At 48.8% G+C, this 25,995-nt stretch overlaps 1 protein-coding gene across 2 annotated transcripts; it reads right to left on the minus strand.

The window, feature by feature from the left end:
* LOC309619119 (acetyl-CoA carboxylase 1-like) lies at window positions 1–25,297 on the minus strand. Of its 2 annotated transcripts, XM_082373990.1 has the most exons (6): window positions 24,396–24,813; window positions 12,027–12,181; window positions 11,191–11,361; window positions 4,292–4,428; window positions 2,221–2,340; window positions 1–1,144 (listed from the first exon to the last, which is right to left on the minus strand). In XM_082373990.1, exons 1-6 carry the CDS (start codon window positions 24,439–24,441, stop codon window positions 1,102–1,104), a joined length of 672 nt encoding a protein of 223 aa, XP_082230116.1. In that variant the 5' UTR covers window positions 24,442–24,813; the 3' UTR covers window positions 1–1,101. The 2 variants fall into 2 exon arrangements, with proteins under 2 accessions (XP_082230116.1, XP_082230117.1); XM_082373991.1 differs by lacking the exon at window positions 2,221–2,340 and having other exon boundaries at window positions 24,396–25,297.
* Between the last annotated feature and the right edge of the window lie 698 nt (window positions 25,298–25,995).

Here is a 25,995-nt window from a genome sequence, read left to right on the forward strand (position 1 = left end):
TCATCTACAAACGTGGAGGTTTATTTCAACAAAACATGAAAAGAATACATTTGACTGAAGCTCCTTGCTCACCAGGCTGTGCGTCCCTCGAATGCTCAGTGAGACACGTGAAGGCTGCTTTGTGACCGAAGTGAGCGGACAGCGTGGTGATCCTAGCTCAGGCGGGTCTCAGCTGATACATCGCTCACCCTCCTCCTGCCTCGGTAACCTCGTGTGTGTAACGGGCTGTGTCTCTTCCTGACTTCGCCATGGGAAAGAGCCCTGGCCAGGTAAGACCTAAAGTGAGGCACCCTGGGGATGGGGGGGTGGTGAGCATCGCTGAGTTCTAGAGACTAAATGTATTCATTTAATGTGTCATAATTTTGTTGGGGGCTGGGGGGAGGTAAACAAGTGTCACCTGCCCTCTGCCACGAAGAAATGCCAGGGCAAGCACAGGACTCCACACCACCTGTAGGTGTGTGGAATTTTATTTATTGTAGAAAAGTGTACAGGAATTATCTGGTCAAAGGTGAATCCACGCTTACTGGGTAAGCAAACACCAGCAACAGTGGACGTGCTTCCTGGACTGAAAATTGTTCCCCACCTTCTCCTGCCTTTCTTGGCTTGGATGGCGCCGGGCCGAGGCTCCAGGCTCCCGGGGGCAGGTGGCAACCCATCGAGCCGCACGGTGCCCATCTGCACAGTTCCCGAGGAGAGGAGTGGAGCTCTTCCTTGTGCATGAACTGTAGGGTTAAGGCTCAAAACCGTAGCTCGTCCGGAAGTATTCGTGCTGCTGCTTCTCAGACGTCGTAGTGACGTCCCCCTTGGTCATCAGTGACAAGTGCAGTTAGCTGCACTGTAGGAACCGGATGCCGCCCCAGCCCTGATCACCTGCCACTCTTGCTTTAGGAACACCGACGGGGGGGATCAGTCAGCTCTCTCCTTGAATAAACTGGTTGTTGAAAATAAACTCATGAGGAGGCCAGGGAGGGACCCGTGGGCCTGGAAGACAGCAGCACCATGATGGGGTTGTGGATAATCTTAAGGTCACATGGATTCTGTGTTCCCTGGAAGCCTCCCCAAAGCAGGGAAGGCCAGTTCCCAGCGCCGAGAGCACTGATGTCACCAGGGCTCCTTTCTGTGGCTGTGGGGAGACCGGCTGTGCCTGTGTACATTCAAGGAAGAGACGAGACCCAAAGTGAGTAAGAGTGTCACCTGCGGGAAGAGTGGCCCCAGAAACAGAGACGATGGCCCTGTAGGCACCATTAACCTCCTGTAATGATCAAAGCTCCAGGCTTAATAGTAACAACCTTCCGCGTCCTAAAGAGAGACTGGCTGCCCCGCTCTCGCTGTCGCATGGCGACTACTTTCCATCAGTGACGGGAAGGGCAGCTCGCCTGGCTCCTCCTCTGCCCACTCGGGCTACGGCACTGCCAGTGGGACCCCCGGGCATCTCAGCTAGCCGAGCAGCGGCACTCGGGGCAGTGGCAGGTCAACCATCTCTGCGCTTGTTCTGAGAAGGGAGCCCCCGGGTGAGGCCCCTAAATCGACAACCGTGACTTGGACTCTTTGCTCTCTCTGCTTCTTGGATCGTGGTTTTGTCCTCATCTTTGAGTTCCATGGAGCTTGCAGATTTCATGCTCTAATTTTTATTCATAAGCAGTACCTTGGCGTGATGAAACTGGGTGCCTGGTGTGGACCGGGCTGAGTGTGGGGTGAGAAACAACAGACCCGAGGCTTCCTCCTCTCCCCACGCCTGCTGCTGGGCCTGTGGCCTCAGCCCCGGCCCTCCTCTGCTGCCGGTGGCTGCAGGCTCACGGGGCCAGGGGCGAGCACGGGCTGCTGACTGCCGGGCAACAGCTCCCACTTGCCGGGGCCGGACCGAGGGGCGGGCAGGACAGGAGGGTGGCCCTGCTGGCGTGTAGTAAGAGCTCTGGGTACGTGCTTGTACCCGTCATTGCCTTCTTGGGTCCTGGGCAGGGAGAGAGGACTGCCGTCACAGCCAGGGTAATAATAAATACTGAACGGGGTAGGTGTGACCGGTGGGCTGGAGTGGGGGCTTGTGACCCTACGTCCCAGTATGTCATGCGTAACCTGAAAACATCGAGGGGAAGCAAAATGCCACTTTGATTCCAGTGCTGGTCTCCTGTGCCTTCTAATTACAGTGGCTTCAGGTGTGAAAGGCAGCTCTAGCCCTTTTCTCCGGAGGCAGGGCAGGGGTGGGCAGAAAGCTCTTCCTACGTTGACGGGGAGTCCATCGTGGAGAGGATCCGAACGACTTCTGCTCGCTGCGTGGGCGAGATGTGCTGGGTCATGTGGACGATGGAATCCATGGCAACCTCTGGATTGGCCTGTACCAAGCTGGAGGGGAAGATTGGGGACAGTGAGGACGAGAGAGAAGCAGCAGGGTCTAGATCAGGGTAGCTTCAGAACTGCCCAGGAAACCTGTTCCCAGAGTCCACTGCGGACCCTGTAGTCCCTGCCTCACCTGATTCGTTTTCATACGTGAAAAATGTCCCCAGCAGCAAGGTACCACAAGAACCCGAAACATTTTGCTATGTCAGAAAGTGAGGAAGTAACCTCAAAAAACAAAAACCAAAACCCCGATGGGGTCATGTTGCAAAGATAGTGGACCCAGCCTGAAGGTGCTCCCACTGGCTAAATCTGGGACATTTGGGGCATCAAAATAATGAATTACAAATCATTGAAAAAAGACATTCACTAGTCTACACCAATAACGAATATATAATAAATGGAGGAGGAGAGGACTTTTGCTTACAGGAGAATTGGGGTGGTGAGATGTGATTGTGCAGGATGTGCAGGAGTTGGAACACTGTCATTTTGCAACCTCACTGTAAAGACTGGATCAGGGACTTACTTGGTGGCACAGTAGCTGAGAATCTGCCTGCCAACGCGGGGGACACGGGTTCGAGCCCTGGTCTGGGAAGATCCCACATGCTGCATTGCAACTAAGCCCTTGCGCCACAACTACTGAGCCTGCGCTCTAGAGCCTGCGTGCCACAACTACTGAAGCCCGCACACCTAGAGTCCGGGCTCCACAAGAGAAGCCACCGCAATGAGAAGCCCACGCACCAGCACCGAAAGTAGACCCCGCTCACCACAACTAGAGAGAGCCCGCGTGCAGCAACGAAGACCCAACGCAGCCCAAAATAAAAATAAATAAATAAATTAAAAAAAAAAAAAAAGACTGGATCAAGCAAGAATCAGCCCTGGATGCTATATCTAGGTGGAAATTCTGGTGAGCAGGAATTTGCATGGCCTTTAAGTGTCTCTCCTCAGGCTGCTTATTAGGTTCAAGGGGGACGGGAAAATCAGGAATTATACAGTGTAGAAGTTGAGTAACAGCTTGATCAGGCGATGGAAACTAACACTGGGACAGGCAGATGACATCATGTGCCTCCAGATATGGTGCCTCGTGAAGGCCAAATCATCATGGATGTAATATTCTGGCTACAAATGCACAGCCTGAATCTAATCATGAGGAAACATCAGACAAACTCAAAATGAGCAATGGTCTGCAAGTGGTGGTTTAGATAAAATGTTCAATTTATAAAAATTAATCATTTTACTATGGTTATGTAAGAGAATATCCCTATTAGCAAAGGCATACTGAACTATTTGGGGGTAAAGGGCCATGATGGGCCATGACATATGTAACTTACCCTTAAATGGTTCAGAAAAATATATATATATACACACACACACACACACATATATGAGTGTGCTTACTCATATAAAAGAGTAAGCACACACACAAATGACACATCAAAAAGGGTAAAATGTAAATACCAGGCACATTTGGGTACAGATTTGTTCTCTGTACTGTTTTCAGTTTTGCATTTTTTCTGTAAATGAAATGTGTCCAAATAAAAAGTTTAAAAAATGTCCCCAGCAGTCTCCACCACCCAGCCTGTGGAGAAGACGGAAGCCTCTAGAACACAACTAACTCTTGGCTGGGGGAGGGGAGGAGGTACTTTCCCAGGAAACTCTGAGGCAATCAGCTTTTCCTCACAGAATCGTTCATCCAGTTTGAGTATCTGCATTTGGAGCTAATAGTTGGGCACGATGAACTAAGCCATCGTTGCTAAGTGCCCCTGGGGACCAGCAGCTGAGCGAGAATGTGCTTCAGGGCTCTTCTGATCTGTGGCTCAGCCACAGCGTCTCAAACAGAACGGGACCACAAAGACTACGCGGCCTCATCACCTCACCGTTTGCCCTCGAGTCGCTCGTCCCCGAGAAGTGAGCCCCACTTCCACCCAGGAGCACCCCCACCCGCCCCCGCGGGTCTCACCTGCGGATCTGCTTGAGGACGTAGTCTCTGCTGATGTACTTGATGTTCTCCTCTATTACCGAGCGAGCGCCATCCTCCTCTGCCAGCTGTTTCTCCAGCCACTCCACCAGGTCCTTGTTGTTGTCCCAGACATAGGCCTGCAAACAGATGACGCCTGCTTGGACACCAGGGCCCAGGCCAGGCTGGACCCCGGACTAGTCTGCATCTGGGGAGTGCACCGCAAAAGCTTGCTCGACGTAAAGAAGTCGTTCCCAGCTCTCCATTACTGTTGGCTTTGCAGGAGGAGGAAGCAGGCCTCAAGACAGGAGCCTTCCTCGTCTTCCCTGCCTGGCTTTTGAAGTGTCCACCTGGGCCCCCCAGAGGCATCCGTGCTCACACGGACGCTGGTCCCGTCCCCCTACCTGTTCCACAAAGGCTACGGGAATTTAGTCCCCTGACCGATTGTTTAGTAAAGTGCAGACTGAGAGGGAAATGTTGTTTACTTGGTGTTTTTAAAATGAAATGTGTGCTTTTTGAGGAACTGAGTCACGATTCCTAAATTTAAGTCTCTAGTCGCAGCAGGGTGTTGGCAGGTGAGCAGCCTGGCCGTGGAGGCCTCCTGCCATGGAGCTGGAGGAGGCCAGAGGTGAGGGGAGTCCTGCCGCAGGGCCGGAAACCTAAACCCCAGTTCGTTCTCTGTGAGGGTTTTCCAAAGGGTCAGGATGTCCATCACCCTGAAAGTCTCAACAAACCACCTCTCACCTCCTCCTTTCAAGATCATTTAGCTGAGCATTTCCCAGGTAGTTGACTACATAATAATTCAGGAGTGTGTTAGAAACCTAATAGCCTTCTCCTGGCTCTCTGTCTCCGCTCATTTTCTTTACAAATCATTTAGGAATCGTTTTGTTAATGGTTTCCGGAAAACCAAGTACCGCCATTAGGGCTCATTCATATTTATGTCATTTTGTTTGGGTAATTAAACACAAAGCTCGTCATTTAAAGGTGCGCTGTCCTCCTCTGTTATCACTAACCGAGTCAAAGTCAGAATGACAATGAGTTTGGCGCTGTAATTTAATAGGTGGGTGCGTTAGGGAGCTCAGGAGGTGGCTCAGGAAGCCTGAATTCCACCAGAGGCGCCCGAGCCACGGCTGGGACCCCAGGGCCTGCAAAGCACGGAGGGTGCGTTCTCAGCGCCCCGCCAGAGGCGTCACGCAGGAGGAGACTGGGCGCTGAGCTGTTTCCTAAGGTTCTACTTTGGGCCTTTCAAAATAATGGTTTCTTTTCAGACTCTCGCTTCCCCATCTCCACCTTGGCCGGCGAGTTCGCGGTGCTGCTTGTTTATTATATGTCCTGTAACTGACGTCCACGTTTCTAACAACCCTTAAGGAGTCCTTCACAGCTGAAGGATTAAGGAGCCCCAGGATTAAGGATCAGCAACGTGCCTTTTCCAGTTCTTGTGTCCAGTTCTTTTTCTGGCCCCAAATTTGTCCATCTCTGTTTGTAATCACTGACAAGAAGATCAGCTCTCCTGGTCAGGGTGGTGCGGCCCGGACAGTGCGAAGCTGAGGGGGCCTTCCCACCTCTCCGTGCTGCGGGTCCTGCCCGGCACCTCTGAGGCTGAACACGCAAGCGTTTTGCACATCAATCTCTACTGACAAGGGTGGCGGTGGTGATGTTTCCCACAGTGTGGCTGTCTTAACTCTCACGCACCAGCTCCTGCCCACCCCACACATGGACGGATGCGCCTGCACTCCTAAGCACTGCCCCTGAACTCCGACGTTTCCATCTCCATCATGGTAATTTGGACTTCTGCACATGCCCTTACTTATGAGGATTTGGGGTGAGGAAAAAAGAAAACAATGCGTGCTTCTTGGGTTTCAGAATGGAAAAAAAAAACTAGATTTACCCAAGAATCCCAAAGCCTTTAGTTTAAGAGAATATTTAATACTCTTATTAATCATTTTTAATCCGTTTGCTTTTAATTAAGAAACAGCATGATGCTTTCCTATCAACATATGCCAGGGAGCAGATTAATTGTGGCTTAAGATAACTCTCCTTGATTGGTGTAATGTATTAGCTAACGAGATGCCTGCTTCTAACGATGCTCAGACACTGCACTGGAAAGCCAGCTGCCCTCCAGAGAAAACTCTTCTGCCGTCCCCTCCTGTAGCCAGAATACGCTAGGTATTTAAACTAAACATTGAAAAAGCTCCCAGACAGAATTAAAGCAACACATTCCAAGTTTTTGAAAATATAGGCCCCTTATATGAAAGATTTGCTATTCACTCAAAATACGACTGGGTGATGACCACCAAGTCAAACCCTGGTCAAGTTTTGACCACAGCACAGAGCACACGAAAGCCATGGGGTTGCAATCCTAGCCAACAGAGTTTTTAGCAAGAATCAACAAACGCAGGCGCCACGGCACCACAGGTTTTTTGTAACAGACCTGGGAGGGTTTCCTCTACTGTGTGAGCGTGCTTCCCCCATGAGGGTCAGGGAGTCTGCAGTTCCTCGTTTGCCCTCCAGGAATGGAGCTGTAGGAATCATCATTCCGGCCAGAAGGACGGGCAACCCTATGCTGTTTACATTTCCCTCCTTAAATTTATGAGAACGTGGCTGATTATTCCCACTGTGGATTTTAACCACGTGTGACGTGCTGGGTGCTAACCTCATGACAGGCCTGGGCCCCTGTGTCACCTGCCTGCCCTCATCCCAGTCAGAACATTTTAATACCAATAAAATATCAATAATTAAACGTCACAACAGTGGCCTTACAGTATGTGTTCAGCTGGCACTTTATCCCGCTCTGCATCAGTGGGTCAGTATCTCTGGCACTACTCAGCTCACTTAATTGTATGTAGTAATTAGTCTATCTTACAAAATCTAAATGACCTGTTTGGAAAGTTTCATTTCTAACGTATCGGATTGTTGTTAAGCCCTCCTTACTCAATGGTACAGCAGGGCCTGGGAGTGACCAGGGCACAGGCTGATGGATGTGAGCCCTGATTACCATGCCCTGCAGATAAGTCACCTTGTGAGCTGCCTGGAGACACCTCAGCAAAGTGATTTTTTCTGAGGCTTTGGAGTACAATAGCAAATAGCCATGTGGGCTGGGGTGGCCTGCTGGCCCCACTTCCTGAGAGCCACTCCAGCCTCAGCCCCAGGCCCAAGCCATGCTGCCCAGGTTCTGCGCCTCACCTTTTCGCTCCCTGGCCCTAGATCAGAAATTTGGTGCATGAGACTTGTCCACGGGAAGCTTGGGGACAGTGGAAGTCAAACAACCCTATCAATGGTGCTTTTTCCTCTACCTTCCTCACAGGGGCCTCCACTGACGATTCATCTCATTTGGAAATCCAGACTAAGAATGAATGGGTTGGGGCTTCCCCGGTGGCGCCGTGGTTAAGAATCCGCCTGCCAATGCAGGGGACACAGGTTCAAGCCCTGGTCTGGGAAGATCCCACATGCCACAGAGAAACTAAGCCCGTGCGCCGCAACTACTGAGCCTGCACTCTAGAGCCTGTGAGCCACAACTACTGAGCCCTCATGCCACAACTACTGAAGCCTGCGTGCCTAGAGCCCGTGCTCCACAACAAGAGAAGCCACCGCAATGGGAAGCCCGCGCACCGCAACAAAGAGTAGCCCCTGCTCGCTGCAACTAGAGAAAGCCCGCGAGCAGCAACGAAGACCCAACACAGCCAAAAAATAAAAATTAAAAAAAGAGTGAATGGGTAGCTTCCTGGACAGTAAGGGTGCCTGTGGCATCCTAGATCATGGATAAATTAGAGCACGCCAAGTCAGAAAACACCGACTGAGAATCTACTGGGCACATGGCTCCCATCAAGACCATTTCAGCTGCACTGAAACTCTCAGTCCACCTTCTAACGTGCTGTGCTGAGGGAGGAGGAAACTGAGCGCCAGACATGGTGCCTGATACTTACAAAGTCCTATAAAACGCACTAAACCTCGTGAGATAAACATCCCTATTTTTACACATGAGGAAAGGGAGGCTTAAGTATGTCTAAGCCAGTAAATTGTAAAGCTGGGATCCAAAAATTGTGAGATTCCAAATACCACATTCTTCTCAATTTCTACCACTTGGGCTTGGGGGAAAAATCATCTTGCTTAAAACCACATACCTTAAACTATGGATCTAAGAATCAGGAGAAGAAACGTGCCCATGAAACAGATGTGTGCCTTGTTCTTATGACCTAATTTAAATCTAAGCTCTCGCTATTTTTTCAGGGAGCTCTGGTGATGCTTCTCTTCTGCCTGCAGTGAAACTGTGAACCATAAACCCTACTATCCCCTACAATGGGACTGTCCCTGTGGACTCAAACAGAATCCCATAACTCATGGTAACTCAGACTCCTCTAAGGGAAACAAAAGAATTCTACTGCTCAGTCATATAACATCACAGTGTGAATCTCTTTTTTCAGGATTAAGATTTAAAAAAAAAAAACCAAAACTCTATGAAGAAAACACACAGCACGGCTAACAGATGTCTATCACTGTCTTTCCCTACCAGTAACCACAGTAAGGACCAGAGGGTCACTTCTTGAGGCAAAGCCAGGTTTAGACCTTGCGAGAGGCAGCATACAATATCCATCCCTGACTGAAGAATCGAGGAAAGGTGCCAGTTTTGGGGTTTCGGCCGTTCCCAAGCACCGAGCAGACTTGGTCCCTCAGAGGCAGCCACTCGGCTTTTGAACACGGCAACGCTTTCGTCTCTCAAGGGCGCTGCAGATTTTATCACCAGCCCCACACTAAACCGGGTCCTGCTGAGCCCGCAGAATCCGGAAGGAGGTTTCAAAGCCACATCGTGGGGCCACCTGCCCTTCCTCTCTCTCCTCGACTGTCCTCCTGGACTGAGAGCTCAGGGGGACGCTCTCTTCTGTAGACGGGGGGCAGGGGAGACGGCCTCGGTTCTTGGGTACGTTTGGGTCCCAGAGCCTCTGGCCTCCCCTCCTGAGCCATGGGGCCAGGCTGTCTTCTGCGCTTGATCTCCAGCCAGGGGTCTGTGCACACAGGTGACTGTTTTCTCCATCGACAAGATGGCGATGACCTGCTTCTCCAGACACGCTGTCCCCTGGGAGTGGGATGTTAAGGCGCAACTGAAGGGCCTGTGCGCTGGCTTCACGCTCGGAGGGGAGCCGTCCTTCCCCGCATCCTTGTGCCCACTGAGGCCGTGCACGTCCGTTAGTGACTAATGGCGGAGGAAGGCGTGCGGGCCTCTCCTGGCCGCACACGCACACTCCATTGACCTGGCCGGCCGCTCCTAACTGGAGAACAGCCTCTTATTTTACACTTGTGTGACTTTCAATGCCAACTTCCGCTGGAAGCTGCCAGTGGCCACTGACAAAATTGTCTCACTCAATTATGATGCCAAAGACTGACCTTAACCTGAACTACATGTCGCATGAGGCCGCACGTCTGAAATATTTATCCAAGGAAGCTTTTCGGTCATTAAGAAACGGGTAAGACTTAACACAGAGGTGAATGTTAGAAGCACCCCGACTCACTGACTTTAAAACTGACAGCAAATCTTGGGGTTCCTTCCCGGGAACAGTCAGCAGAGACCTCAAGCAACACTTCCCAGGAGGAGGCGGGTGTGCCCTCCATCCGGCCCTCCAGCAGTTCTCTAAGCCGGCAGTCACCACCTGTTTTCGATCACATAGCTATCAGGAAATGAGACAAGTGTATTTCCAGCACATACTACCCATATTCTGCTAAAATGTATATATGATGTATATGATTTAATCCCGATACTAACTATGAATAAAGGTTGATTTCTTTCTTTTTCTTAGTAAAAATAAATAGAAATAAAAGTCCCAACTTTTTCTTCCCATCCTCCCATGGACTGTCTCGTGTAGCCCAGGATTCCAGAAGCAAATGCTGGTGCCTGGCTGTCCCGGCCTCAGACCCGTCCCAGCCTCAGCCCCGGGGCAGGAGCACGAGCGACACCATCTCAGCGGGCACTGCTCCAAGGTGTGTGCCTTCCCTGTGAGATCACCCCCAGGAGATGCCAGATCCATAGTTCCCTACAGGGTGGACATCTCCTTCCAGCTCGGATTTGCAATCAGAAGATCTTCAGCTGGAGTCACAGCGTCTGCCGCCTGAATCACCATCCCCTCCTGTTAGGCTCCTGCTCGTGCCCCCTCAGCGCCGCCCTCCACGCAGCCCCCCGAGCGGTCTCTCTACAACACGCATCACAGTATGTCCCTCTGCCGCTTCAAATTCTCAGTGGCTTCCCAGGCCTCGGGACAAACTCCCAGCCCCTCCACGTGGCTCCCCTGGCCCTACGCCATCCCGGGCTCTGAGCCGTCCTGAAATTCCTGCAGTGCCTCGGGTGCACGGTGCTCTTGCTGTCAGGCTTGGAACATGCGGTTCCTTCTGCCTGGAACATTCCTCCTGTCTCTTAATCCAGCCTTTTCCTCTGGTTCATTCCTACTTTGTTTTCAGGTCTCTGCTGAGACATTACTTCTAGAAGTCTTCCCAGACTCTGCCCTCCCTTCCCACACAGCGGGTCAGGTAGCCCTTCTCTGTGCTCTACGATGCCCTGGGTTTGCCATGTTTGATGTTGGCCTGTTGTATGTGACCCCTTGACGAACCTGTCTCCCTGCCCTGGTGGTGAGCTCTGCGAGGACAGGAGCATATGCCTGCCTCCTTCACGGTCTGGTGTACAGGAAGCATTCAGAAAGGTTTGTTGAATGAATGACTGAGCTGCAAAGAACACCCTACCACCTCCTCTCACAAGCCGTCAGGACATATTACTGTGGGGAGGACACAGGCCGAGGCCCACATCTCCCTTCCACTCCCGAGGCCCGGGGATTCTTAGACAACAAGCCTTGCGGTGCCAGGGGCTGGCGGGGGGCGGTGAGGAGCAGAACGTGAAGGCTCCTCCAAGGGGGCCCACCTACCTTCACTGTCCCTTCCACTTCCACAAACCAGCGCCTTAACATGGCCTGGATCTGGCCGTCGGTCAGCTCGGGGTTGGCGTTGTGGATTTTCTTCTTGACCAGGTCCTCCAGCAAGAGACGCCTCAGCCTCCAGTAGAAGAAGGTGCGGGATGTCTTCCAATCCAGGATGTCCTGCACCCAGACAACAGTAAGCTTAGTCGCCCCAGCTCGGTGCCCAGAGGGGACTCCACGGGCACAAACCCTACCCTCCAGCGAGCCCCTCAGAGACTCAAGAGTGGCCGCGAGCTCCCAGCCCCTGCAGACGGCTGCCCAGTTCGGAGCGCAGCCCCACGCCCCACCGACCGCAGCACGGCACGGGGAGGGGCCTGGCCATCACTCGGCCCACACGGAGCTGAGATGTTCGGGGGTGCAGGGCTCAGACTCCCGGGTAACAGAGAGCGCGGGGCTGGTTTTGAGCAGGCGGTTCAGACAGCTTGCACGCAGGTCAAGTGTGAGCTAGCCGCTGCTGGGACCTTGACACTGGGGTAACCCACAGCCTGAGGACCCCCTGGCAGCTGTCCCCAGTGGAGTGCCTGGGACTCAGTTTCTCACCAGCAAAATGGAGCCTCTGCCTCCTGAGTCGTCCCCGGGAACCTAACTCATAAGCTGTTTCAGGATGGCAGTGGGTACAGAAGAAGGGAAAAGTCTCTCCAGAAGAGCTGAACACGGTTTGATCTGCACACGCTGTTTTAATGCAGCCCCGACAGCTCCCTGCGTGGGAGCCCGTGGGCGCGAGACAGACACGGGCTGGTGGCGGGTCTCTGACAAGTGAGGAGAAGCGGCGACGCCGTACTTACGTTGATAACACCCTTCTCCTGCATCCGGCCCGGCGTGTCGTGCAGGTCAGCGAACTGCACGGCTACCTGGTGGTAAATGGGAAGGAGGAATTCCTCCCGCTCCTTCAGCTTGCTCTCCAGCTCCTTCCGCTCGGCCGCGCTTAGCTCGGGGGTGCCTGCGGGGAGACAGACCGTCGGGCTGGGCGGGCCGGGGAGACAGACCATCGGGCTGGGCGGGCCGGGGGGACAGACCGTCGGGCTGGGCGCCAGGACTCTGCTCAGAGGCAGCCACAGTCATGGGAAGCTCTGAGGCCCAGCTCTCCAGCGTCTTCACCACCTCTCTGCTGACAACTGGACTCTGCCAGATGCCAGACCTGTCCCTGCCTGGCCACGGGGCTCCCGTGTCCTCCCTTCCCTGTGGGGCTGACAACTATGAAAGCAACTCTGGGGGGGCCCACTCCCCGAGCGGGTGCCAGCCCGTGCCCCTCACCACCTCTCTGACTGACAGCGGGCCCCTCATCCCCACGAAGGGCACCATGCCGTGCCCTGCTGACCAGCACGAGAGCGGCCGGACCGCTCCGGGTGTGGGACACGCTGGGGGGGGGGGGGCACGCCCTGCGCCTCCGCACACAGACCAGCAGCTCTTCTTCCCCACGTCCACACCGTCACCTGCCCGGCTGGACAGGACCCGATGACTCCTCAGTTCGCAAGCTGCTTTACTTCACAGCTTTAATCTCAGGTTTGCATACTCTTAACCTGAAATTAGTAGAATCCGATCCAATTAGAGCCAGAGGCATGTGTCGCATGCCAGCTCGGTGGATTAGCCAGCCTCCTAGTCTCCTGCCTGGGCTGCTACTGGCAGAGCCAACCCCTGACCACAGTGACAAAGACATTCTAGTTCTTGGGCTAAAAGCAGAGGAGGAGGGAAAAGAGAAAGGCAGTCCACAAACCCCATTTGGATCCCCCAGCTTATGAGCACATGGCACCCTTACGCAACAGATGAGAGTTTGGACTCCTTATAACAAGCAGCCTCCCACCCCCACTCAACAGTGTCCCAGGAGAGGCGCTGCTACGTTGTGCTTTTCTTCCTAATTACTCTCAGAATGGGACTTGCAATCAATACCGAGAATTTATCTGCCTGCCCAGTAAGGAGGAGTAAGTCTAACTGAAAGAGCAATAGGTGACAGCCCCTGGGGTTGGGGACAACCTGAAGTGCTTTGTCACCAAAGCTGACAAATAAATACATGACCACAGGTGATGGGATGCAAAACAGAAAGGTCTATTTCAAGCATGTCTGTCTGGAACGGGCCTTGCTTTTTATGCCACTATGAATCACATGCCATAAACAGCCTTGGGCTGCTGAGTGAGCCGTATTATACCCAAACACATGTATAACTCTAGTACCTAGCTTCAGTCTCATGAGGTTTTTGGATGCCCAAGTCCACCTTTTTTTTTTTTTTTAAACCCATCACTACTTTGAAACTGTGATGAAGAGTGCAGAGGGCTATCTTTCCTTGGGCTCTCACACAGAGGCAACCACTGACCCATCACGTTGGGCCCCTGACCCCTCAGCAGCCTTCTTTCCAAACCAGGTAAACAGCAGTGGGTCCCCACACTGTGGGATGAGATGGAGGCCCGTTCATTCTAGGTGGACCTGCCTGGAGAGTTCCTGGGAGGAGAGCTGACCAGCTTCTTCTGAAATGAGATGGTCTCAGGTCTAACACCCTTGACATTTTCATTTTCCTCCTCCAACAAAAGGAACCAAGACTCTTTGGAGAAACGGTTTATTCCGGGGCTGGGGCAGGAGAAATATAAGATCAGCCTAGAGTGTATTGTCACAAAAAGCGGAGAAGCACTCAAAAACTGACTGGGACATGTTAAAAGGACACAGGAACCAGTGTGAAGGTGTTCTGACCGGCTAAATCTGCGACAATTTGAGCATCGGATAGAATATTTATGGAATTAAATAAGAACCCATGAGTCACCCTGACATAAATAAATGGGGGAGAAGGGAAGGGAAAGCCCTCTCTCTCCCCAGACTAACAATTAATAGAGAAGGAATGATGGAATTAGAAAATCACCATTTTATAGCCATCACAGTCATTGATTCTGCCAAGAATTATCAACAGATACTAAAACTAGTGGGTGAGCTTTTGAGGAGGAATAGGATATTTACATAGTTTAAAAGTAGCTTCTTACAAATTACTTACTAATTATAAAGGTGAAGATGGCAACTTTACAGTGGATTAACCCAGTGAACAAAACCTTAAAACAAGTAATCAGAGCTAACCAGCACCGAGAACAGGACAAGCTGACATCACGTGCCTCCTAATACGACATCCTGAGAAGGACATGACATCACTTTTGCAGTATTCCTGCCAAAAATGCATAATCTGAATCTAACCATGGAAAATATAAGATTCAAATTGAGGAATGCTACAAAAAGTGGCTTGGACTCTTCAAAAAATGTCAAGATCATGAAAGACAAAGAAAGGCTAAAGAACTATTCCAGGTTAAAAGAGACAAAATACTGGACAACAAATTGCAACATGTGCTCTGAGATAAGATCTCAGATATGGACCAAAAAAAAAAAAAAGGCTATAAAGGACATTATTGGGACAACTGGTAAAATTTTAATATGAATTATGGATTAGACAGCAGTATTGTATCAATGTTATAGCTTCTGATTTTAATAAATGTATTTTGCTTATGTAAAAGAAAGTCTGTGTTCTTAGAAACACACACTGAATATTTACAGATAAAGGATCGTGATGTCTACAGATTAGCACACATGGTTCAAAGAAAACACGTATGTGTGCAGAAAGAGTGAGCGAGGGAGCTTGTGCATGCGAAAATTGTAAAGCAAGTCGAAGAAGATGGTTAACAGTAGGTGAATTGGAGAAAAGGGCATCAGAAGTTCCTTGTACCATTCCTGTAACTTTCCTGTAAAATTATATCAAATGGAAAGTTAAAAAAATAAGTACAACTAAAAAAAAAAATTTATCCTGGCTCCCCAGTGCATATAATCAGTAATCAAAGCTACTATTTACAGGGCACTGGGCACTGTTCTAAGTGCTTTACATCTATTAACCCATTTAATCCTACAACAACCTTATGAGGTTGGTATTCCTATTCTCCTCATCTTACAGGTGAGGAAGCTGAGGCACTGAGAATTTATGTAACTTACCAAGGTCACCAAGCTAGAAAGGGGCAGAGGCAGGACCTGGATGTAGCAGCTTGGCTCCCAAAGCTTTTGAACACTGTGTTGTGTGTGTTTCTGGCTTATGTGTACAAGCGCTTCGGTACTAGTATCCCTTTAACTTCAGAAAAGGCTAAATGAGGATGGCAGACTCCTGCCTGATAAAGCTGAGGTTCCACCTCAGTCCCACCCCACGACTAGACCGAGACGGCATCTCCAATAATTCCCATTCTGTATGCAAGTCTCTAGGGTAGCGCCTCCTGTTACAGGCATACCTAGAGAATATTGCTAAAAAATGCCAAAACAAGTATAAAAACATCAAAACATAACATCAAAGATCACTGATCACAGATCACCATAAGAAATATAATAATAATGAAAAAGTTTGAAAGCACAGTAAAGCGAGTTATACCTGTACTGTATTTGTTATGGTGAAATCCAACAATGCTATCAAGCAGGACTGCACACTATAGAGAAATCGTTTGTGAAGAGTCAATCGATGCAGCAAACCTCACTGGTGTCTTATTTTAAGAAATTGCCACGCCCCCCCCCCCCCCCCCCCCCAGCCTTCAGCGACCACGGCCCTGATCAGTCAGCAGCCACCAACGTCGAGGCAGGGCCCTCCACCAGCAAAAAGATTATGATTCACGGAAGGCTCAGATAATGGTGAGCATTTTTTAGCACTAAAGAATTTTTAAATTAGAATATGTACATTGTTTTTCAGATATAATGCTCTTGCACACTTATAGTGTAAACATAACTTTTCTATGCACTGGGAAACCAAAAAAGTCATGTGACTCGCTTTATTGCGATATTCACTTTATTGTGGTGGTCTGGAAGTGAACTCGCAATATCTCTGAGGCATTGCGAGATCATCAGGTAAAATCACAGCCCTGCTGGGGGGCGGGGGATGGCAGGACCGTGAATATGGCTGAATAGGGACTTCCAGACCCTCACAACGTTCTCCCTCAGGGTCAACAACATATATACATATATGCGCCCCGTATACAACACACACCATTTACTGAGCATTTCCTATGCGCCAGGCACTGCACTCCGTGATTTTAGGATCACACAGCTCATAAGTCACCACGCGCAGTTCAGACCCAGGTCTGGTCAGCTGCTAACACTGCTGCCAAGCGGAATACCTCAGAGTTGCTGAACGCTTTCCAAGTTGCTTCAGATACATCATCTCTAATCTTTATAATAACCCAACCTTACAGACAGGGTCTCTGTTTCACAAATGAGAAAACCAAGGCTCTGAAACGTAAAAGTGACTTGCCCAATGACACCCAGCTCTTAAGTAGAAAAGTCAGGATTTACACTTGGGTCTGGCTGTCTCTGAAGCCTGTGTTCTTCTACATTAAATGGTACTGAAAGTGGCCAAGCAGGAGACCTGGCAGTGGCCACAGAAGGGCAATTAGCTGGAGAGTTTGGTTCACTGTGTTAGGAGGAGTTGAGAGCACAGCTCAGCCCTGCGTGCAGAGCAGGGGGACTTCTGCGCTTAGGAACAGAGCACTGGGGGAATAAGACCGTGGCTTTACCCAGCTGGAGGGACAGAGGAGGCTGATTCCTGGACTAACAAAATTCTCATCCACCCAGTCAAGCTATCCTAGAGCTCTGAAAGAATACCAAAATAAACACCTACAATACTCTGGCCCTCCTGAGTGAGACTAGGAAGATCCCAGAACATTCCCCCAAAGCCTGCCTTGTCTGATTCCTTCGGTGATGCCTCTGATTGCAGTTCAAGACCTACCTCAAAAAAGCATCAAAGCAAGGAAAAGACAGAAGTAGAGAATGTATGTATTTTTAAATGCCCAAGAGAAAGAGAAAGTTTTGTGTGCTTTGTTTTAAGGGGGAAAAAAAGGTTTTCTACATTTTATTTTCTAAAAATCAAAGGCTGCTCTTAAGCTAGTTTTACACCCTCCTGTAGCACACTGAGGGCCCCTCTCCTTGTAGAGCAAAGCAGCCAGCCCCAGTAATGATTTACGGGAGATTAACAAATATGTCAATGTCTATTTTCTGCTTAATTTAAAAGCAGCGTCTATAAAGATTTTTGACTTCTGAACCCTGCTCTCCTGAAAGAAAGAAGGTAAGAATGAGGAGGGGGATAAAGAGTGATTATCCTATCATTGATCGTTTGTCAGGAGCATTTCTTATTCACTGGACTATTGTAAAAAGCTAAGCTCTCGATCAATCCTATAAGCTCCCTGTACAATTAAATATCTTGGAATGGTTTTCTTTCTTTTCTAGCCAGATTGCAGGGCCTCAGGGTTTTTAGGAAAGCAAGCCAGTGTGTGTGCATGTGTGAGTGTGTTTAAGAATATGCTACAGAGAGGAAAGTCATTCTTTCTAGAATCCTACTTTAGGAAAAGGCTGAACTGGGAAAAGGGAAAAGAGAGGTAGGTCACTCCCATGCCTTCCTTCCCAAAATAAAGAGTCCCCACGAAATCCTAAAAATCCAACCTTACAATTAAAAATGTTTAAAGAGTTAAACGCAAGAAGAGGCATTACTAGTCTGATCAAATGAAAGCTAACATTACTGAGATGTTACCAGATACTCGTGCTGTTTAAGTACTTTTCATCTCATTTCATCCTCACGACAACCCTAAAAGATTGCTGTGATCTTATCGATGGGGAAACTGAGGCATACAAAAAAAGCGAAGTAACTTGTCCAAGGCCACAAAGCCAGGAAATGATGGACCTGTGATTTGGCCTTAGGCAGTCTGGCTTCAGAGTCCATGCTTTTTAAATGAAACAAGTTAAATTGACCTGCAAGTGTCCACAGGACAGCAGCCTGTCAGGTGTTCCAGGGGCCAGGGACATAATGAAAAGCCACATCTCTCCTCCATGGGGTCAAAGCTGAAGAGAAGCTTTTGAGGAGACGGCTGATTTCTGCGGCAGGAGGTGCTTTTACCCAGCCTTGACCCTGGGGGAGGGCGGGAGGTGGCCAGCCTTACCGTATGGATGAGCAGACCACGGAGTAGGATTTGGGGGGAGGGTGAGACCTTCAAAGCTTAGAATAGAAATTAGAGTGGTAGGCTAAAAATTCTCTGCTCAGCCAAAGGCACTAGGTGACCTTGCAGAAACCTCTTTCCTTTTCTGAGCTGTTTCTCATTAATGTAACAACCATCCTAATCTGGCAAACAGGAAAAATGTTGTAATAAAAGGATGTGATATTAAAGTGTGTGTTCTTTTAATTCTTAACTTTTTTTTTTAGTTCTATCAAGAAGCCTATGTAAATTTAAACCCAATTTTAACTTTTATGTGCCCTTCCTCCTCCTCTGAAGAAGAAGGCAATTTGCTGTGATTGGTTAAATACTTACGATGCTAAAGAAAAGGACTAGATCACCCTCCCCACTAGGCTCCTGAATATCTCAGATATGAGAACACATACCCATTCCTCAACCTTAAGATTGAAAAATCAGCATAAAAAAGACTGGAATCTTATTAAGATTCAGAAGTACAAACATAAGTAGCTGTTTCAAAGATCTATGTAACCACATTTTCTATGTTGAAAGAAATTTCTCTAAAAGACAGTAAGATAGGGTGAAAAAAAAAAAAAACCTGCAAAACTATTTCCGTATCCATAACAGGTGTGCCTTTCTTTACACAAAAGCATTCTTGAAAAACTTTGGAAATCAGATTCTGTTTTAAATGCCTTAAGGGAGCTATTTAGAAGGAACCCTGCAGTGAATCCTTTGGTAAAGCAAATAATCCTTTTGTAATGGGAATAATTTCTCCCAGTGTATCTAGTTTTTTTTTTTAAATTCCATTTTCATATATCTGCTTTTCTTCAAAGGGGGCCGTAACTATCTAAATACAACTGTATATGCATATTGATTTTAACAGCAATCCTCTCAAGGGATGTTTAACCCTGAGGTTCCTTGCGATGGCGTTAGTGCTCTACTGTTCATATTTTTAAAAATCATTATCGTAAACCCAGAGATTTCCAAATGGGGATAAAAAAATATATTAGATACGTTACTCCCCCTGCAAGCCTTGTCCCCTGTGCCCCCGTGCAAACATCCCACACAAAAGAGTCAGGAAACAGCACAGAATTCTCTGAATTCTAGTGGCAATTAAGCCTGGCAGTCTGTACTATTTTCTTTCTCTAAGCTGCTCTTCCTAAGTCTGGCAGGTGGAAGGACAAGGATCTGGGTCATATGGGACCAAGTGGGGAAGAGGGTCCCTCGGACGAGTTCTCATGACAGCCTCAGGCAGGCAGAAGCTTAGGTACAGTCTAACAAAATGCCTGCCAGGTCCCTCCAGCCTGAGGGAATTGTGACTCACTCCTTCCTGGGAAGAGGCAAGCCCAGATGCTTCTATAAATACAATCAGATTAACAGATCACACCAAAAGGACGACCCCTTCTCCTTCCCAGAAAATGTTGTCACTATTGCACTAAATTGCATCAAGCCAAAGAGCTTCTGAATCGGCGTGATGAGGTGGGTTTTAAGCTGTTGCTAACTTAAGGGAGGAGCCCATCATCTCTACCTTCATGATAGAAAGTCTTACGTTGTTTCTCAGCAGCCTACCTACCAAGGAGCCAGTGCTTGGGGGCCTTGGTGCCAGGGAGGACACTCTGTACAACAGGGGAGAGGGCCAGAGGCCACTCCCCAGGCTATTAGGACTTCTTTCTTTCCCATGATCAACTTTCCAGGTAAGGACACTGCTTTCTGCCTCAAATAAGCAACCTGGGCTCTTTTCAGCTTACAGCATCTTGAAGAGGGCACAAGAGATAGAAAAGCACACACAGCGCAGAAACTTGGATCACCTCCGCCAGAAAAGCAGCTTAACCCTTGAGTCCCCGTAACTCAAGGAAGCATCCATTTCCTGTCATCCCGCTGGCTAAAGAGAAGGCTTGGGAGTGAGGCATTCCTGAGGATTTCCACAGACACATGTATCCTCCCCCGCAGCCACAATACTCCACCTACGCCCAGGGTGCCTCAGGCCGGGAGGCGTGCGGGGTGCGGGGTGCGGGCTAGGGCCGCACGGCCAAGCAGGGGCCAGCAGTGGTGCTCGCCGCTGCCCGTGTCAGACCGTCACTCCCAGAACGCGCTCCGGCCACGTGGGCACGGCCAGCGCGCTGCATGGCAGGCTGCCCGGCTGTCTGGGAACAGGGCCATGACCAAGACGTGTGTCTGGAGCAGAATGAAGTTCCACCAAGCGGCTCCTTTGCCCAGGTGCTCTTTGTACTGAGGAGAGGGACGGCGGGGAGCTTACAGTGGCTTCACACTTGGGCCAGAGGGTTCTCTCTCTACCTAAATTGATTTGTCACTTCCCTCGGAACACAAGAGGAGGATGAGGATCCAGAAGAGGATCTCACGTCACAGCATCAAGAGGCCAGGCTGGGAAGGCTGTCCCACTCTAAGGCCGCTGTCCTGCTCTAAGGCCACTCTCCCTGTCCTGGAGGTAAAAGGATATCAGAGAGACACAGGGAAGCCTTGGAGGGCTGCACTCTGTTTCCAAAGAAGGAATTTAATTTCCTTAAGGCAACCAGAATGGTAGGGCATTTTCCTCTCTGCACTGACTCTCCCAAGCCCCGGTTCTGAGAACCCAGGGTCAGAACTGGTCCAGCAATGCAAGACTCTGGTATTTGGTCTGACATCACATTTCTTGCTGGGGTAATTCTTCCCTTTACCTTTATCAGGGACCAATCTATGTACTATTTTCATACTCTCTGTTATAATCACAGAACTGTAAACTAGTAATTCACCACCTCTACCCAAACTAACTATATAAAATGACAAAAGGCCATTTAAAAAAAATAAGAATCCTGAAAGAGATGACGTTAGCTGTTCAGAAGTTAAATATTACTCATTATCCTTAGAGAGTATTTTGAGCACAGTCAATCACCATGCACTGGTTTGTCTAAGTGACCTGATGGCACGCTCCCCCGTGCAGAGGCCCATTTGGGAAGAGACTGGGAACACAGGGTAACATCTACTCCTCAGGCGTCCTCCTATGTCAGATTCCTCTCCGTGGAGTTGGCTTCAGATCACAAAGGGAAAGCACTCTTGTTTAAAGAACTCGTTTAGGGACTTCCCTGGTGGTGCAGTGATTAAGAATCCACCTGCCAATGCAGGGGACACGGATTCGAGCCCTGTACCGGGAAGATCCCACAGGCCGCGGAGCAACTAAGACTGTGCGCCACAACTACTGAGCCTGAGTTCTAGAGCCGGCAAGCCACAACTGAGCCCACGTGCCACAACTACTGAAGCCCACGCGCCTAGAGCCCGTGCTCCGCAACAAGAGAAGCCACCTCAATGAGAAGCCCGCACACCACAAGGAACAGTAGCCCTCACTCACCGCAACTAGAGAAAGCCCGCGCGCAGCATCAAAGACCCAAAGCAGCCAAAAATAAATAAATAAATAAATAAATTTATAAAACCAGAACTCCTGTTTACTTTTGATCAGGCTTAGTATTCAGCTGAGGTAAAAATCTGAAGAAATCCTGAGAAAAGTAGCACACAGGGAACCAGAATTCCCTTCTGGGCACTAGCGTACATTTACTTTGTACCTTGGATGACTTATTTAACTCTTCCTTCTGCCTCGATCTCTCAGTCTGGAAACTGAGGTCATTTTTACCCACTTTGTGAAAAAGCATTTTGGCAGTCTGCTTCTAGGCACTGAGAAAGGAGCCAAAAGCCAATGTGAAACCAAAAGGAGCCAGGTTCACAAATGTTTCTTCTGTTACATCCCCACTGATCTCTTCTGTCACGAACACACCTGGACGTCTATGGTCTCCCTGACTGACTGAGAATACCTGAGACAAGACTGCTTCTTCTGCTTCTTTCGTATTTCCTTCCCTATACCACTCGCTCCCAAAGGGGGCCTAAGCCACAGAAAATGCTCGATTACAAACATGGCATCTGCTTCTTCCACTGATTAGGATGGAAAGGAAACGATGCCAATCGCCATGTTTGAAAAATGCTTTGCAGATTCAAAGACAGAGCACATTCATCTGATCCTCACACGGGCTAGGTGGGAGCGTTACCCCCCCTCTCTAGATGAAGAAGCTGATGTTTGCAGAAGTTAAACAACTTACCTGCAAGCAACGTACCCAGGACCTGTACGTAGTTATTTTTACTCCAGCTCCCCTGCTCATGCCCCAAGCTGCCCTGGGCCAGCGCCTGATTCACATTTAGCCCACTAAGGATTCTTCCTCTAGTGCCATTTTGGTCAAGGTTAAATAAATACGGTTTTCTTCAATGTGGATAGGAAATTGATAATGAGATGATTTGTAACAAATGATTAAACGGCCATCCCTTGGGAATCTCCTCCCTTTCCCCTTTCCGTGTTTCAAAAGTTAAAAGATGCTGGGTGAACGTGGGAGCGATATCACTTTCCTTCAAGAGGAAGAAGCTTCAGCCCCCCACCCCTCACCATCCAGTTATTCTGCAAACAGATGTTAGAGAGGATCCCTCTTCCTACCATCCAGTTACTCTGAAGGGATGATGACAGCCATTGGGGGGTTAAAAAGAGGCAGTGAACCCCCAGGTAATGAGCAGGAATTCAGCAGGCAGTGTAAGATAAATGGAGCTCTCTCTCTGCTGGAGTCAGCATGAACTGCGGCCCTGCGGCTTGTTTGTGGCAAATGGAGTGCGCGAAATATCAAAGGGCAGTGATCCAGAAGGAGACCGACTTTGACAAATTTTAAATTGGCCAGAAAGAAAATCAGGAAAAAAGAAAAAAAGGAAGAAAAAGAAGAAAAAAAAGAAAATTATGCAATTCGCTGTGTCCTGCAATTGTGGCTTTGCTGCCTTCGTGCAGAATTAGTGGTAAAAACGGCGATGGCGGCGATCGCTGGATGCCGGGAGCAATTATGAGCCATCTAAGTGAGATGCTTATCAGTGGCTGAAGCTTTTAGAGCTCTCTCTGTGTACAGTTGTGAGTAACTTGCTCTTGAGCTGCAGTTACTTTAATTAAAGTGTATGGGGTTGGTCAGAAGTAATTATCCTATTTGGAGAAGAAAGAGGGAAAAAAACCACCTCAACAATTCTGGGTGGCAATAGATTTTAGAAACAACTTTGCCAATTTCTTGTTGTATGTGTGCATTTCCTATAAAAGGATCAGGCTGCGGTGGGGTAGAGTCATTGGTGGCTGTTTCCTAATGGCAAACAATGGGACACAGACAGGGTTTACGGTAACCCGAGTCGCTGTGTATGGCAAGCAACATTGTGCACGGCTCAGGGCTCTGATGCCAGGACGTGCGGTCTCTAGGGTGAGGGCAGGCAAACTCAGAAGTTTCTGTGTCTCTGAATGGTGAGGATGTAAAGAGTTCACAAATGGTACTTTATTAATTAACTTACTATTTGGAACATAAATGAGCTAGCATCTCTTTTTTTATGTCTTCCATTCACTGAGTTTCACTACCTTTTAAAGACAATCTCCCTGTTGTCTTTAAAAAACAAAAACAAACCAAACCAACAAACAAAAGACCCTTAAGCCATTATCTTTACTAACATAGCAAAGGGCTCAGTGGGAGACCTGGGCAGAAAATCAGTGTTTTAAGAGACTCTGAAACTCATTCAGACTCTGGACTTGTCACAGGGCTCCCACAGTTTAGTCCAATGTCCAGATTGCAAGCGCCTTCCAAAAGCTCCAGAAACAAACGAGCGACACGGTAACGGCTGGAAGCATGGAGTGCAAATGCTCCCAGGGACTCTGCTGCTCGGCCTCTGTTTTAAGTGCACAGTGTACAATCTTTACTTCCATTTCTCCAGCTCAGGATGGCCCCGGGATGCCGCCTGGGTAGGCCTCCAGCTTTTCCATCTTGTGACACTGATTCTTCAGAAACAAGGCAGGCTCGTCCAGAGAGACAAGCAGAAACAGGATACTTAAGCCTAGCATGTTCTCTGCCTGATCAGCCTGCCCCCAACAGCAACTTCCAGCTAATCATTCTTTACAAGGACATCCACAAGCCTAGAAAGATGGGCTGTTTGAACTACAAGGAAATATCAGAAGAAAAAATCGGGTGACTTTTGCTTTTTTAAGGGCCCACTTTCCCTCCTATTACACACACTATTTCATTCTACTAGGGTTCTTACCATAGAGAGGACAGTAAATAAAGATGATCATGAATCTGATCAAATGCTTCAGTGCCTCCTCTCCCCTGGCCTATGAATGCACTCATTACAAATCAGCTGAACGGCTCATTGATTTGCCAGGAGGACAAGCAGACATACCCAATCGCTCAGCCAAGTGGATGTAGACGGGGTCCACCCGACGCATGGTTTTCACCAGATCCTTTCTGCGGAATTTGATTTCTACTGTCCCTTCTGGCTCCAGAACTGATCCCCTGGATCACAGAGAAAGGAAAGGAAACAAAACAAAACAGAAATAGAGGCACTTTAACGGAAGGAGACAACAGAATGAGGCCAGTTACAATCTGTGGACCAGGAAATAGCTTCATTATGGTTTTGCCCACCCACGGTTCACAGAGGGAACCCCAGGGAGAGAAGCAGGCACCAGAGAAGAATCTAAGTGGGGTATGAGAAAGGCCTGGCAAAAAGCAATTAAAATATTTCTTATTATGACATCAGTCTACTTCCATCTCAAAAGGAGAGGAATACAGATTCCACCACCTACAGCTGATAAGGGTAACAGGAATCACATTTTTTCAGAAAAAAAAAAAAAAGAAAAAGTTGATGTAGCTGCAGAGGAACAGTCTCCATCACTCAGGCCATGCAGTGAGGGGGTGGAGGGGTGCTGACTGGTCCTACACACGGACGGCACCCTGCTGCTATGGAAATGACACAGGTTTCAGGGTCACTTCTAGTGCATACTAATGATGTTCTATTACCAGGAACTTGACCCTAAACACCTTTTTTTTAAAAAAAACTTTCTACATTAAAAAAAAAAAAAATTACAGCTAATGCTTACTCTGTGCATGGCACTGTTCTAAGGTCAATGTAAAAATCTTTATGACAATCCCATGCCCAGTCTATATCCACTATGAGGTAAGGTACTATTATCCCCATTTCACAGAGGAGGAAACTAAGGTACGGGATGTTAGGAGACTTGTCCAGGGCTAACAAGTGACAGAGCTGGATTTAAAACCATACAGTCTTGTTCTAAAGTCTGCAGAGGAACTGTCTCCCATTTGATATCAGATCAGGAGTTAAGTTAGCATTTAAAAGTAAGCCCCTAAGTATAGAACGCTAGCCTAGTGATTTAACAATAAAACCACTGGACTCTCTTAAGCAGTTTTTGAAATAAGAGGCTGAAATTTTTGGGAAAAGAGAGACATAGGTGCTCTAATAAAATGATTGGATGTAGGAACTGGCATGGAAAATGTCAAGGAGATATGATGTGAGATTTACAAAAGGGTTGAAAGCAGATTATGAAAGGAAGCTGGATTTGATCTGTTTTACTTAAGTGTTGCAGGTGCCAATGCCTAACGGAAGCTTGGGATTTTCTCTTGCAGTTCTCTTTGTGCTGCAAACACTGTGTTCTCCAGGCCTCCCCAAATGCCAGAGTGAGGCACTGCGCTGTGGGGGAGAAGCTCTGGTTGGAACCACAGAATGCAGGTGCCGTGGTGCACCTCGATGGCCACCCAGGTCGTTCCACAGACAAGAAGGAGCAACCCAGGGAGAGCGAGGACCGCTCCAGGTTCCTCACTAGTCAGTGGCAGGGCCTGAGGAAGCCTCCAGAACTCCAGACTAACAACTCAGTCCTTCCGCTCCACCTCGCTTTAAGCTCCCTCTGCCACATACCTAAGAAAGAGATGATGAATAGCTATATCTGAACAACATACAGGAGAGGGTCTCTCAGAGTTTGAGTGTG

The sequence above is a fragment of the Balaenoptera borealis genome (assembly GCF_965194805.1).
Source record: "Balaenoptera borealis genome assembly, chromosome: 20".
NCBI lineage: Eukaryota > Metazoa > Chordata > Mammalia > Artiodactyla > Balaenopteridae > Balaenoptera > Balaenoptera borealis.

What these genes read in the sequence shown, in the direction of transcription:
- LOC309619119 (XM_082373990.1), bottom strand. Translation starts at nt 24,441, where the DNA reads ATGCGTCGGGTGGACCCCGTCTACATCCACTTGGCTGAGCGATTGG. An exon ending in AAGTGGAAGGGACAGTGAAG is followed by an intron (nt 4,429 to 11,190) that starts GTAGGTGGGCCC and finishes ATCTGTTTGCAG; the next exon opens with GCCTATGTCTGGGACAACAA. An exon ending in GTCCTCAAGCAGATCCGCAG is followed by an intron (nt 2,341 to 4,291) that starts GTGAGACCCGCG and finishes CTTCCCCTCCAG; the next exon opens with CTTGGTACAGGCCAATCCAG.